Below are 16,380 nucleotides of genomic sequence, written 5' to 3'. Positions count from 1 at the left end.
CCATGCTGTATTACGATTTTCACATCTACACTATAATATTTGCACATAAGGGAAATTAACTGTATGCATTTCATGCATAACTTAAAACCTGAAAAGATTCTCATATAATTCAATGTGAAGAATACTGTTTTCAACTAATTAGTTTTTTAAATTAAATTCATTTAATTATTTGACACTTTTCTTCAAACATACACAGAAATAACATATAATAATTTAAATTATTGTAATCAAGACTTAGTACATGTATACCTTTTACTCACAAAAATGGTTTCACAATTAGCATTTTCTTTTTACACAGTGCTTTGCGTGACAGAACCACTCAATAACTCAGCATACTTATAATTGTACGAGCACTTTGAGACTAAAAATGATTGTCTTAGAAACTATGCATCCATGGTCAAGAATGTACAGTCATTTATATAAATTTATTCCAATAAATATCATAAGATATAGTTAACTTGCGCACTATATAATGATTATTACATCATATCAAAACTTGAGACCAAATGTAATGAAAGACCTAAACAAAAATCTCAGACAAGAAAGAATATAGAAAGCTTAAAACTCTATATATTGTAAAATTTGTTAACAAGAGCACCGCCTTGCGGGTGCAGACCGCTCATCTATTTTCTTTTTAAAGGTGAAGGGACTCTCATTTTCAATCACAAAGGAGGGAGGAGTGGAGTGAAGAGGGGTGTATAGTGTGGGGTTGTGGACATTTATTACATTATCTTCCAAAAAAAAGCGAAAAAAAAAAAAAAAAAAAAAAAAAAAAAAATCGGGGGGGGGGGGTATAGTGTGAGGGTGTGGTGATAATTTGTGAGATGATCTTAAAAAAAAAAAAAAAAAAAAAAAAAAAAAATCAAAAAAAAAAAATTTGGGGGGGGGGGTGGGGGGGTGGGGTGGGGGGTATAGTGTGAGGGTGTGGTGGTCATTTGTGAGATGATCTTATAAAAAAAAAAAAAAAAAAAAAAAAAATTAGGGGGGGGGGGGGAGGGGGGGGGAGGGGGGGGAGGGCACGGGGGATGGTTTGGGTGAAGTCTATTGTGGTATGTCAGGTAAGAGTAGTTTCATCAAAGTATCAATCAAATCTAATCATAAATAAAGAAGTTATGGCAATTTTAGCAAAATTTAATAATTTGACCTTGAGAGTCAAGGTCATTCAAAGGTCAAAGTAAAATTCAAGTTGCCAGGTACAGTAACCTCATGATAGCATGTAAGTATTTGAAGTTTGAAAGCAATAGCCTTGATACTTCGAGTGGATCGAAACACAAAATTTAACCATATATTAAAAGTTACTAAGTCAAAAAAGGGCCATAATTCCGTAACAATGACAACCAGAGTTATGCAACTTGTCCTTTTACTGTACCCTTATGATAGTTTGTGAGTGTTCCAAGTATGAAAGCAATATCTATGATACTTTAGGGGTAAAGTGACCAAAACATAAATCTTAACCAAATTTTCAATTTTCTAAGTATAAAGGGCCCATAATTCCGTCCAAATGCCAGTCAGAGTTACATAACTTTGCCTGCACCGTCCCCTTATGATAGTTCATAAATCTTGCAAGTATGAAAGCAATAGCTTTGATACTGTAGGAATAAAGTGGACCTAAACACAAAACTTAATCAAATTTTCAATTTTCTAAGTATAAAAAGGGCACATAATTCTGTCAAAATGCCAGTCAGAGTTACATTACTTTGCCTGCACAGTCCCCTTATGATAGTTAGTAAGTGTTGCAAGTATGAAAGCAATAGCTTTGATGCTTAAGGAATAAAATGGACCTAAACACAAAACTTAACCAAAATTGTCAATTTTCTAAGTATAAAAAGGGCACATAATTCTGTCAAAATGCATGCCAGAGTTATCTAACTTTGCCTGCCCAGTCCCCTCATGATAGTAAGTAAGTGTACCAAGTTTGAATGCAATAGCATTGATACTTACTGAGAAAAGTGGAACTAAACGCAAAACTTAACCAAAATTTGCAATTTTTTAAGTACAAAAAGGGCACATAATTCTGTCAAAATGCACGCCAGAGTTATCTAACTTTGCCTGCCTAGTCCCCTCATGATAGTAAGTAAGTGTACCAAGTTTGAATGCAATAGCATTGATACTTTCTGAGAAAAGTGGACCTAAACGCAAAACTTAACCGGACGCCGACGCCAACGCCAACGCCAACGCCAACGCCAACGCCAACGCCGACGCCAAGGTGATGACAATAGCTCATAATTTTTTTTCAAAAAATAGATGAGCTAAAAATAATCATGAAATGAGAGAAAGTAGAAGATTAATTAATGACAGAATAATAACTGCAGTTCTATTATTTGCTTTCATATGATACTGCATCTACAGCATCGTCCTGTTCTAAGACCTCACTTACAGCTTGCTCGATGGGCTCTTTCCACGTCACCTTCTTATTGGGCCCTGGACTCCCTGCGTAACCCCTGTCCCCCTCCATGGTCCCAGGAGTACCTTGTTAGATACCACCACTACCTCCAAACCACATTATTCCAAAGAGTAGACAGTTCTTTCCTTATTATTGAACATTCAGGTTCTGTACACCATCATCTCTTGTTTATTCAACAATATTTCAACAACACATTTAACACCAGTTAACACATATTTGTGAAATTACACACACCCAGCACCGTTTACCTTCAGCACCAATAATAAGTACTTAACCACAGTTTTCACAGGCATATACAAGAAATCAACAATATCCCACCAATTCAATAAAGCACCAAAACCGTCTTGGATTTTGTTAAAATTGTATGCTATTTAAATGCCACAACATGTAAATTACAAGGTAATTACCAAAAGCCAACACCAAATACAACAACAATTACAGACAATCCGTTAATACACCCGGCCCAGCATGACGCATTTCCCCACCCGCTTGGCTGATCATAATCCGCTTTTCCTTTTTCGATTTCACATTTAACGTTCCATTCAAGCTGCCGGTAAAAAGAGTCCCCCTATTCAGCACGAACTGATTACAGGTTCAACATAGGCAAACTTTATCAGCTTATCTACTGAGCGGGAATTGGAGGTATTTCTCTGGAGCGTGCTGTCACACGCACCCCCAACTCCATACTATCAACAAAGCCGTGCATTCAATACATAACAAAACAAACAATTAACCTCAAATAGGACAAACATTACTAATTTACTGCAGGGCACTGTATTGTGGGCACATGTCAGATTAGAGGCTATTGAAGGCATCTGATGACAGAATTGATATTGTTTGGATTTGTGAAAATTGACAGTTTACTAATATTTAACATCTTTAGAAACATATCAGGTTTCAAGATCTTCAATAATTTGTGATACTTACAAAATATGAAAGTAGTATTGTTAATAAAATATGCAATGACAAAAGAAAGAGAAATTTACCTTGAATGAAATGCTATTGAAATATTTATGTATTTTCATTGGAATCATAAAAGTAATCAATAATTGATTTTGCAAAATAACAAACTCGCCTATATGTACATCATAAATTACAATGTCATTTTTTGGACATGTTTTTCATAGAAAACTCTAAAATGTTGATAACTTTCTATTTTTATCACTATGGGACACAGTTTTGACCGGTCCATGATAATGATCAAACAAATCAATTTTAAATTATGTTTACCACAATAAAACGCATGGCTGTCAAAGGTATGGTCTCACTATTAATTTGTTTCAAATGATAGGATAGTGAACCACAATCGTTGAGTTTTTCAATGCATGGGTTTGACAAAGCTATATTTTTCCCTGATCAAACGCTATAAACATTTTCAAATGATTTAATTTATTCAAAAGTAAATTCACATTATTGGAACCAACATATGCTCAGAATAAAATAAAGTTGTTATGCATTTGAATAATAAAACACATTTACATGTACCTGGTACCTGAATAAATGTTTATTTTATGGCCATGGATGTTACCATTAATTTCACACTTGATTATACTCTGCTATGATTTCTTATAATAACAGAGATATAAAGTCTAACACTCATACTAACAAAGCACTATTGATTTATAATGATAAGTTGATTATTTTGTCAATTTTCTTCTACATTTAAATGCAAGGACACATCTTTGTTCGTCAAAAATCAATATGTACTTAATCATATGGCAATTCATAAAAGCCGGCAAGTTTACATTGCCTGATCCAATGGTAAACAGACCGTTCAAATAATACTCAATGGATGAATATAGGCTCAGACTTGCTTGTAAACAACTCTACAAGACAACTTTGCAATACTATCGTCTATAGACACTTCAGAGTAGTCCCCCTTTGCTCTCTATTTAAATATAAGCTTCTTTAGTTTCATACTTTTCACTTATATAAATATAGAAAGGTACATGTAACAACTTTTTTTGCACAAACTATACATGTATAAACAGCATTTACTTCATTTATTTTCTTATTCTTCAATAAAAAAAACATCATAATAAATTTTTAATAAATTGCACTCAATCAACCCTGATGCCCACCATGAAAACCCTGTCAATATTTTTTTTAATTGCATAATTGAAAACATGTTATAATAGACAAAAAGCTCAATAGATAATCAATTTATTTATGGTACACAAAAAGTAATGTTGAATGGGACACAATAGTTCACTACATGTATTATTAATGGTAAAAGCATTATTTATTAAACAATAAGAAAATAATTCCGTTTTCTAATACTGTGAAACCATTTATTTTCGACAGCACAAAATTTCGTCATTTTTATAAAAATGACTATTTCGTCAGCACTTAAATTCGCCGATTTTTGATTTTGAATTTTTAAAAAAAATGCGTCAGTCAATATCCGATTTGTGTGTAATACATATTCGCGATCAATCGCAGTTGCGAAAAATCGTGGTACGAATGCTGGAACACACTTGAGAATCACTGCAGGAGGTGGGGCCTGTTTGTCACATGCCAATTAACTAGTCTTTTGTTATCAAGGGACAGTAATGGACCTTCTTAATGTATGCCATTCACACGTTCATTGTTATGATTAGCGGACAAGTGGTATCGAATAACCGTTAACGAGTGTTTGTAACAACCAAGCCAATTGCCAATTAGTCTTCATCTATTGATCACACATCGTAATCTTTTCATTTGGTTTATTGTCTTTCATCGGCATTCGCTGCGTGATGGCTAATATGCAACACCACTGAAAAACACAATGCACCTAATGGGTAATAAAGTTATAAACAATTAGCGCTAATGCATTACCATTCTACATAAACGAAGTCAACGCATTCGATACAGCTGTACTGCACACGCGTTTTAAAGAAGTGTAACATGTCAGTTAAGTACCTTGTGTAATCTACATCCCTTTGTGTCAAAACCGGATTAATCTTGATTACGAAACAGCAGGGAATGTGTGCATGGATTATGTTAGAATTTAATTCCTCATGTCTACGGTAAAGTTTTAAAATATTGTTCAACTTAGTGTTTGTTTTTGTGCAAACATAGAGCATGATTGTTCGTAAGGTTCTTAAATTCGCCGATCGGTCGACTGACGAAACTTAAGAAAATTAATGCCTGACGATTAATAATGGTTTCACAGTAATTAATCTCATTTTTATAAATTATTTAACCTAACTAACTACACCACATGTGTAGCCTAACTACTCATGTATAGTCGGAAAATCTAAAAAACAAATTTTAATGAAATTCAATGTTCGATCCGGCAAGCATTATAATTCTTAAAGCATTGTGTTAATTTACTATCTACATTGTAGCTGCAATCTTGAAGATTAGGATACAGCTGAAGAGCGTTTTCTAGCAACTGTTAAGTTCTCTATGATTAATGACTTTCATGAACTCGAAATCTGTATCTGTCTGCTTATGAAGTGGTCAGTCTAACCCTTTACCACTAAGATACATATTTTTACGCATTTGTAGTCGCTTAGAAAGTTTAATCTAATTAAAGACCTTTTTTACTAGATTTAAGTTTAAAAGGTTTCATTTCAGTTACTGATGAGCAGCAAACAGCTTATAATCTGAAAAGACTGCCATTTATAGCAACTCGCAGGCTGTTCTGGTTTTATGCTGTTTGCACATTTTCACTTCGCTTCTGAGTGGTCAGTTTAATAGAATATAAGATACACCAGATTAATGGCATCATCAAATTCAAACTGACATTACAGTCAATAGTAGTTTGTTAATCCAAAACAACTGATTACTAAGATCAAATATAATTAATTATTAAGAAAATGATTTTTATTTCCCAAGAACATATGTACAACTTTAAAGTACTAGTTAGAGCAGCTTTGAAACAACAAGAGATGTGTTCGTAAGAAACACAATGCCCCCTATTGCGCCGCTTTGAAATAAAAAAATAAAAAATTGACCTTGAAGGTTGACCTTGACCTTGAACTTCCACCACTAAAAATGTGCACCTTTATAAGAAACACATGCATGACAAATATCAAGTTGCTATCTTCAATATTGCAAAAGTTATGGCCAACGTTTTGTTTTTTTTCGGATGGACGGACAGACTGACATACTGACTGACATACTGACGGACAGTTCAACTGCTATATTCCACCCTACCGGGGGCATAAAACTTATAGGTATAATCCAAATCAGATTCATGTGATCATGATTCAAAGTAAATGTTTTCCATAATGCATTTACAACTACTCTGCTTGTAGTTTCATTACTTCAAACAATTAAGAATATTATGTAAAGAATGGTGTGCACCAAAAAGTATACATTTTTCGATTGGAAGCCTGACCAGGTATTAATTCCTGCTCTTGTGTCTTGCACTTAATAATAGCCAATAACCCAACTAATGCTTGTTTGGTCAATGTAGGCTCAGGTACTACTTAAATGTACCCTGGGTACAAACAAGAGCTGTCAGAGGACAGCGCGCTCGACTATTCGAGTGCTTGACAGTATAACGTAAGTCATCATGGGGAAATTGTTCATATTCAATAATTTATTAGACGATCTTTCAAAAATAAAAAAGGAAAAAAAAAATTGGGGGGGAGGGGGGTAAGGTGGTAGAGGGGGGTATAATGTGGGGTGTGGTAATTAATTAGATGATGTTTACACACAAAAAAAAATCTTTTTTTTTGGGGGGGGGGTATATTGTGGGGAGTGGTAATTTATTAGATGATGTTTGAGGGGAGGGTGGGGGGAGGAATATCGGTAGGCAGGGTTCGACACTAAGGCACGTCTGACAGACATGGTCTAGTAAGATCGGTGGTCGGGCTAGTAAAACTGTGGGCTAGCTTGTCCGACTGGTCGTACATACAAAATCTATACTGATTCATATAACTAACTAACCGAAAACCTTTTTCTCTTAATGTGTAAGATAACTATTGTATCCATTATTTACAGCAGAACAAAACTAGCGTATATAAATAAACGCGGAGCATTCACATGATTCATCGCTATTTTTAGACGCGAAGGAGAGCTTCCCGCAGAAATAGCTTGTTTCCATTGGTAAGTTGTCATGAATATTAACCCTTTGCATGCTGGGAAATTTGTAGTCTGATAAAATGTTGTCTGCTGAATTTCTAAAATTAGCATTTTCTTCAATTTTTTTCAAAGAATACTATCAGAATAGCAAACAGTTTGGATCCAGATGAGACGCCACGTTCTGTGGCGTCTCATCTGGATCCAAACTGTTTGCAAAGACCTTCAAAATTCGGTTCCAGCACTGAAAGAGTTAATGATTTTCTGCAGTGTCTATCGAAAATCGGTATCGTCAATGTAAACATTTTGGCGTAGCAGACGAGAGAATGGCTTTGTTCAAGATTGGATTTTCGTCCGACAAATAAGTTAATAAAGAAGAATCCGACGGTAAAACTGACACAGATTATGATGGAAAAGGGCCTTGGAGCTGTGGTAGCATGGAGCACAGCGGTCAAGGAGGCCAGAATTTAATAACGTTTAATAAATGTCACCTGCTGTACAGACATCATTTGTTTAACTGGTGATAAACAGTGAAATTACAACAAACAATTTATGTTGTTAAATAGTTTTATTTTATTTTTTACTCTGTGCATCAAAATAACTTTCTTGTGTTCACTAAATTTTCTGATAAAACCTGATTAAACAGTTACACGACACCATTCTGTTTATTTGCTATGTCATTTATGGTCTAATAGACATCAGATTCGGGCTAGTACATTTTAAGAGGAGCTGGTCCGATGGTCTGGCAGTAAAAAAAGTTAATGTCGAACCCTGGTAGGGGCGTGGGGTATTGTTTGGGTGGAATCCATTGTGGTATTCAGGCAAGTGTTGTTTTGTCAAAGCAAAGTAATTATAAAATGTGATCATAAATAAAGAAGTTATGGCAATTTAGGCAAAATGTTCAATTACAATGTACCTAAGTGTAAAAAGGGCCATAAGTATGTCAAAACGCTTGATAAAGTGGTCTGCTCTTGTTTATAGGTTGTTGTCATGTTGGTACACAAGTATGCAACATATAAAAGCAATATGTCAAAGGATATAGGATATATTTGGGATAGTACGCAAACTTTAACATAGATTTATCAATACAGGGCTCAACATTAACCTAAAAACCAACTTGCCCTGCCGGGCAAATACATGTACTTAGAAAATCTACTTGCCCTGAACGTAAACCACTTGCCCAAACATGAAATGTCACATTAACTGTAAACCTCATATTTTTTTTATAAAGATCAAAATGATACACCAGGAAAGCTTTTTTATTTTTGCACATTTAACAAAATGATTACAGCAATTAAAGTCTAATTAAAATCTAAATTAAATGCACTTTGTTCTTTTTTGCACTTGCCTGGGCTGGCAACTAGATTATACAAGAGCACCGCCTTGCGGGTGCAGACCGCTCATCTATTTTCTTTTTAAAGGTGAAGGGACTCTCATTTTCAATCACAAAGGAGGGAGGAGTGGAGTGAAGAGGGGTGTATAGTGTGGGGTTGTGGACATTTATTACATTATCTTCCAAAAAGCGAAAAAAAAAAAAAAAAAAAAAAAAATCGGGGGGGGGGGGTATAGTGTGAGGGTGTGGTGATAATTTGTGAGATGATCTTAAAAAAAAAAAAAAAAAAAAAAAAAAAAAAATCAAAAAAAAAAATTTGGGGGGGGGGGTGGGGGGGGTGGGGTGGGGGTATAGTGTGAGGGTGTGGTGGTCATTTGTGAGATGATCTTATAAAAAAAAAAAAAAAAAAAAAAAATTAGGGGGGGGGGGGAGGGGGGGAGGGGGGGAGGGCACGGGGGATGGTTTGGGTGAAGTCTATTGTGGTATGTCAGGTAAGAGTAGTTTCATCAAAGTATCAATCAAATCTAATCATAAATAAAGAAGTTATGGCAATTTTAGCAAAATTTAATAATTTGACCTTGAGAGTCAAGGTCATTCAAAGGTCAAAGTAAAATTCAAGTTGCCAGGTACAGTAACCTCATGATAGCATGTAAGTATTTGAAGTTTGAAAGCAATAGCCTTGATACTTCGAGTGGATCGAAACACAAAATTTAACCATATATTAAAAGTTACTAAGTCAAAAAAGGGCCATAATTCCGTAACAATGACAACCAGAGTTATGCAACTTGTCCTTTTACTGTACCCTTATGATAGTTTGTGAGTGTTCCAAGTATGAAAGCAATATCTATGATACTTTAGGGGTAAAGTGACCAAAACATAAATCTTAACCAAATTTTCAATTTTCTAAGTATAAAGGGCCCATAATTCCGTCCAAATGCCAGTCAGAGTTACATAACTTTGCCTGCACCGTCCCCTTATGATAGTTCATAAATCTTGCAAGTATGAAAGCAATAGCTTTGATACTGTAGGAATAAAGTGGACCTAAACACAAAACTTAATCAAATTTTCAATTTTCTAAGTATAAAAAGGGCACATAATTCTGTCAAAATGCCAGTCAGAGTTACATTACTTTGCCTGCACAGTCCCCTTATGATAGTTAGTAAGTGTTGCAAGTATGAAAGCAATAGCTTTGATGCTTAAGGAATAAAATGGACCTAAACACAAAACTTAACCAAAATTGTCAATTTTCTAAGTATAAAAAGGGCACATAATTCTGTCAAAATGCATGCCAGAGTTATCTAACTTTGCCTGCCCAGTCCCCTCATGATAGTAAGTAAGTGTACCAAGTTTGAATGCAATAGCATTGATACTTACTGAGAAAAGTGGAACTAAACGCAAAACTTAACCAAAATTTGCAATTTTTTAAGTACAAAAAGGGCACATAATTCTGTCAAAATGCACGCCAGAGTTATCTAACTTTGCCTGCCTAGTCCCCTCATGATAGTAAGTAAGTGTACCAAGTTTGAATGCAATAGCATTGATACTTTCTGAGAAAAGTGGACCTAAACGCAAAACTTAACCGGACGCCGACGCCAACGCCAACGCCAACGCCAACGCCAACGCCGACGCCAAGGTGATGACAATAGCTCATAATTTTTTTTCAAAAAATAGATGAGCTAAAAATGACTTGCCCAGACCCAACTTTTACTTGCCAGAGGCAAAAGGACAACCGTTAATGTTGAGCCCTGCAATAATATGCATATTCTAAGTATAAAAGGGGCAATAATTAAGACAAAATGCTTGATAGAGTTGTCTGCTCTTGTTTATATGTTGGGGTGATGTTGGTAAACAAGTATGCAAAATATGAAAGTAATATGTCAAGGGACAATGAAAATAAATGGGGTATGTAGTACGAAAACTTTAACATTTGCTGCATACCTTGTATTCTAAGTGGAAAAGGTGCCATAATTATGACAAAATGCTTGATAGAGTTGTCTGCTCTTGTTTATATGGGGTCATGTTGGTAAACAAGTATGCAAAATATGAAAACAATATGTCAAGGGACAATAAAAATAATTGGGGTTGTACAAAACTTTAATATTTGCACGCTAACGCAGACGCTAACGCCGGGGTGAGTAGGATAGCTCCACTATATATATTTTATATATTATAGTCGAGCTAAAAATATACTAAAAGGTATTTGAGAATCTTAACATTGAATTGGTCCTTGCCGGCTATTGTTTTCAATTTAATTATTTCATGTTATGTATATATTTATGTCAATTTTCTGTAAAATGGCCTCTATAATATCAAAACTCATACAAAAACAAGACTATTGTCAAGCAATATGGTCCCCTTACGGTGAAACTCCACCATTTTCAGCAATATTTCTAGTCTATATTTCATAGAGTCATGTCTCTAGGGAATTTAAAACCTTCTTGAAGTCCTGCTTGAATTGTGTCAAATTTTCATTCTCAGTTTTGTAAGCGCATGTGTTTCAATAGACAAATGACAATACAGCAGTAATTTAGCTTCATATTATTTAATCTATTAAACTTCAAAAAGAAAACATATTTTCCATTATAATGATACTTTAATACTCACGTTCATGCATAACTTTAATATTGACAAGCAACACACATGCAATACAACACAGACCAAGCTCTACTGAACTACTGACCTTGTGAGTGGTGGATGTTTTCTGCAGTTTTGACTCGAGCATTTCCACACGCTCGTTGGCCTCCCGTTCGAGTTCCTCCACTGTCTGTACAAGGACCTCATTCTGTTCACTGAGGTCATTCACGTAGGCCTGCAGGACTCGCACACGGGCCTGGGAAAACAGTACACTTTTAGCGTCTCACACCTCTACCCCTAAGATCATGCATTTTGAAGAGATTTTAGACTCATAGAAAATATAATTAATGACCTTTTCTAACTAGATTCATATATTTAAGGATTTATATCCAACCCTAAAATACTGAACAGACTTCGAGTTACAGGTTGTTTTTGTTTAATGCTGCATGGTTGCATACAGCCATTTTCAATTTGCTTCTGAGTAGGGAAGTATTATACATAGCTCTGAATGAAAAGAAATTGTTGACTTCTTTAGCTTTAACCCCTGCTGTGATTTTTTTTTTACCTTCAAGTGGTGACCTAAAGACATTAAGGTGACTTAAGACTGCCTCAGGTCATGGCATCAATGGGATATGCATTTGTGTTAAATTACATGAAGATACTTTAGAGGGCACAGGAGATGTAGAACAGGCATAAAAATACAGCCTCAAATATGTGTCCTCCAAGTCATGTTTTTAAGTGTTACCTTGAGTTTGCGAGTCTTCCTTATCCCTTCAGCACATGGTCTAAGCGAGTAATTCATTTAAGCAAAGCATTAAAATTATTTTCATGAGAATCATTTAAACAGTCAAACTTTAAGGGTTAATGGAATAGTGTTTGAAATAGCGGTCTTCAACTGTATATGTTTTTCTTGCAGTAGCAAAAAGTAAAATCTTAGAAAAGCATACATGTTGTATTCATTACACTGTTCTAGTAATATTTGAACTCAAGCTTACAGAAATTGCAGCCTTAGATGAAAATTAAGTTACAGTACATCCAGCAATTTTTTTCCTACCTTATTAAGAAACGGAAAAAGGCACTTTCCCAATTTAGAAAAAAAATACAAATTTTCCAATTGCTGTCAAAAAAAATCTTAATTAAAGGTTTCATAAAACAACAAACAACTTTATAAATAAAATGCATCATTTAGTAACATTTTGGTTTCCCTTTATGCAGCTCTATGGCTTAAACCTAAGTAAATATAATATTGACAGCTTGACAACACTTAGTAATCAATTTTAAAATCTTTGGGAGAAAAAATCAAATACACCAATTTCCCAATTTGAAGACTTCACAATTCCAATTTTCCCAATTTCAGGGTTTTTCATGCACATTTTTCAAAATGGGCTGGTCCGGATTATTTTTTTTTTATTGGGAAAAAAATCGCTGGTACATCAGTTCAGATATCACAGCTGTGCTTTTCTGTTATACAACTACCTATAGCATAGTGCCTGCAAAAGGTGTCTTGTTGACAACGTGTTCTTATCATTGTAAAATTATTTTACACTGAGACTATAATTTAATAAATCATTTTACAATTACTTATTAAAATAAAATAAAAATTGAAAGTATCATATCATATTTGCCATTGATATTCCCTGAAAAGAAATTTAAACCTTTTTCTGTACTTTTGACAGGTGCAAACGTTTGTGTGATAAAAGCATAGATCTGAATAAAAAACTTTAACATATCCAACATTTAACATTTTTCCCCATGCATAATTAAACGTCAGCTACAAATTCAGAAACATAAATGTACCCCCAAAAAATAAGAATAAAGAAATCACACAGAACTGGGGATTATTGTTTAAAATGCTTATACATGTGTATGCTTATTTGCATTCAAGATACCTTGTTTATCAAATTATCTAAGATTAAATTTCTTCAACCCGATATTTACAATCCTGTCAAAGTAATTTGTATTTATATGGCTTTGATTTCACTCTGTTGGACACTCAATAAACCTATTTGCGCTAGTAATTTTATAGGGCAATCGTCTTATTAATGCCTATTATGGGTCGTATGTGAATCAATCCCATTGTGATATTGTTATCTGCCTAACTCGCAGTTTAATATTCCAACACAAAGTTGTAAAATGAAAAATGGTTTCAAGCTATAATAGTTATAAATGATCCACTTACTAATAAAAAATTTAACATAAAAAAAATCTGATAAAATCAATCGCCTTTATTTATATTAAATAAGCCTTTATAATTAACACTGCAGAATGTATTCAGGGATTTCAATTGTGCAGAATGTTTTGCTATTTATGCAAGCAAGCATTTCGCAATTTTCTTACTTCAGCTCCGGCGAAGTATCTCTGCCTTGCATTATTTTCATCCAAACATTTGCATGAAGCTACATCTAGCTCAGGAAATCAGAAGTGTTAACATATTCTCAACCAATTGATATATCATCACTAATTTTTTATTTTATTTATATATCATCACTATTTGAATTGACTTCAACAAAACAAAAAGTTGTAAACTGAAATTGCAAAACATAGCCTAATGAAAACCATTAAATAACTCAACACTCTGTGTATATAACTTGCCACACATTATTACCACACAATTAAATTCTTTGTACAAAATGGAACCTTAAAACTCCCAAATTGCAGATTAAACAAGAGATTGCCAAGCAATATTTTCCCCTACCAGTGAAACTCCACCATTGTCATTAAATTATTTTTTTTTATTTGTTGCCATATAGCAACCAGAATTCTTGATGTAAAAACAAAATGAAATGACATGCATCATCTCCATATTGCCATCTATCCATGTTTCAAGTTTTTTGGATAAATATTTAATATCAAGAACTTTTAAAGTTATCGCCACAGACATTCGGCATTAGCTACTACCCCCCTTGACAAAAAAAGTTTGTCGAAAAATTATTATTTTTTACTTATATATTTAACAAGGTACATGTATGTGACTTAGACACTTGAATTGCTGATTTCGGCATACCAGCCAATTTCAGACACTCACTACTCAGATCGATTTTTGGATATGTTGTTGCAAGTTTGTTTTTTGATGACTGTTTTACGGTAGACTTATGCGAACATACATCGATTTATTCATTTAGAATGAAGTCTTCTGCGCTGTTTGATACCAGAATTGTGCAAATCGGTTGAAAATTGATGGAGCTAGTAGTCAGTTTCAGAAATTGGCTGGTATGCCGAAATCAGCAAATCAAGTGTCTAAGTCACATACCTTGTTATATATATAAGTAAAAAAAATAATTCGACAAACTTTTTTGTCATGGGGGGTAGTAGGTAATGCCGAATGCCTGTGGTTATCGCAGGATCCAGATTGATTGAATCTCAACACTCAGTTCATCTCCCATCCAGCTCTATAATTTGGACCTTTGTAAATATGATTTTCAAAACACAGTTAACACTCTTAAGTCTTTTTCTCAATTGTTGAGCATTTGTTAGCCAAAAAACAACACTAATTTCCCAATTTAAGCCAAAACACAGCAATTGTTGACACTCCAAAGGGACACAGCCCCATTTCCATAATTGTGAAAAAAACACTGCTGACAAAACATCACCAACAATATCTCAACCCAGGGCCCTCTATTTTCACTTTTTACCCCCGAATATCAGCGGCTTTCCCCATGAAAAAAGTATACTTTTCCCCCTATTGCAGCTAAAATTCCCCCCTCCAAAAAAAAATAAATTATTATTTTACTTTAATACCTATGTTGCCAGCAGGTATCGTGCTATTAACCTTTGTTTAAATGTATATTTATTTAAATTACATTAAAATATAGAAATTTCAAGTGTTGAATGGTTGGTGAAAAGATCTTAAATTCCCCTTTTCGCCCAAACCGACGCGAAATTTCCCCCTCTAAGGGCCCCGGCCCCGACACTTTAAGTCGACAACTTTATGACAGTTTTCAAATAGTGGATAGTGTACTTAAGAATAACATGAAAAGAAATTATTTCTTGCTTTAATGGTACCATTTGCACGATTATGTGCTTTAGACAGGAATGTTTTTGCAGTATCAGAGTTCCTTAGTGCTTGCAGTGGTTATCAAATTTTGCAGCCTAGGACAATAGACTGCGCATTGCAACTCTAAGCAACCCTTTGGGTTAGAAACTTTATAAAGCTAAGAGTTGAATTATTGCAACTAATACAGATTGCAGAAGCGAATGGCTCCATCTAATTGATTACTCTGCAATGTATGAAAATATGTTTATTCTGGAGTTGCATAATTTCCTGATAGTTACATGTATTCGAACCTTACATCAATAAACAACATATTAAATTATCAATTTATAAAAAAAAGGTTTGAAGTTTTAAATCCATTGACAAAACTTTAACAGTCATTTTTCATTTACTAATAAAACTATATTATCTTACCTTGGTATTTTCTTCACCATTCTTTTCACCCTCCTCTAAGCGTTTCAATCTACCTTCATATAAGCCTTTAAATTCCCCTAAAAGATTCTGCATCTGACCCCCTTCATTTCTATTTCTAGACAACGATCTTCTTGCGGTTATAATGGTTTCTCCGCTTATACTTTCTGCCATGATGCACGAAATTTAGCCGCAGTGCTAAAATTCCATAGCAGTAAAAATAGTTTAATTTTAAAATGATTTTAACATTTAAAGTTTATTAAAAGTAAAATTCCAGTCTATGTATGTTTTCCTTTCTAACAGCGGAAGAGCCTCACTACCGAAATCAGATGAAAGTCCCTTCATGATTGGTTAACAGGTTTTACTAACTTACTTTAAACCAATGAAAGGAGGCGTACTTTCACTGCCTATTGTTTTCATTGGATTCATGCACTCAGAAACTGTATTTTCCATATTTCGAAAAAAGCGTGATTCGTGTTGGCAAATTGATGTCTGAATACACAACATGTTTTTAAATTGTTTAGCATGCTCTATGGTGTAATCTGATGTGTTTGTTATAAAGCCCTTTAAACTCGAGTATTAATTACATGCTTTGCAAACATGTTTTGTCCTGTTGGAAATCGATCGATGCAAGGGAGAGTAATATTCCGCAAT

At 34.3% G+C, this 16,380-nt stretch overlaps 1 protein-coding gene across 17 annotated transcripts in view; it reads right to left on the bottom strand.

Moving 5' to 3' along the window:
* The window catches only part of LOC127843761 (golgin subfamily B member 1-like), a 141,311-nt gene extending 125,258 nt beyond the window's left edge, over positions 1 to 16,053 (bottom strand). For 11 of the 17 annotated variants that reach the window (XR_008032324.1, XR_008032325.1, XM_052373498.1 and 8 more), the window contains exons 1-2: positions 15,730 to 16,052; positions 11,431 to 11,580 (exon numbers count right to left, since the gene is read on the bottom strand). Coding sequence is in view for 15 of the 17 variants with exons in the window: in XM_052373498.1 (XP_052229458.1) it covers positions 11,431 to 11,580; positions 15,730 to 15,900 (321 nt within the window). In the remaining 2 variants the exon portion in view is untranslated. Of the gene's footprint in view, positions 1 to 2,377; positions 2,991 to 11,430; positions 11,581 to 15,729 lie in introns of those variants that run through there. The other 6 variants (XM_052373504.1, XM_052373499.1, XM_052373502.1 and 3 more) reach the window with 3 other exon arrangements.
* Positions 16,054 to 16,380: the final 327 nt, after the last annotated feature.

Source organism: Dreissena polymorpha, chromosome 9 (assembly GCF_020536995.1).
Source record: "Dreissena polymorpha isolate Duluth1 chromosome 9, UMN_Dpol_1.0, whole genome shotgun sequence".
In the NCBI taxonomy this organism is placed as follows: domain Eukaryota; kingdom Metazoa; phylum Mollusca; class Bivalvia; order Myida; family Dreissenidae; genus Dreissena; species Dreissena polymorpha.
Note: the sequence above shows the minus strand (reverse complement) of the source record. Positions and strands in the feature narration are given on the sequence as shown.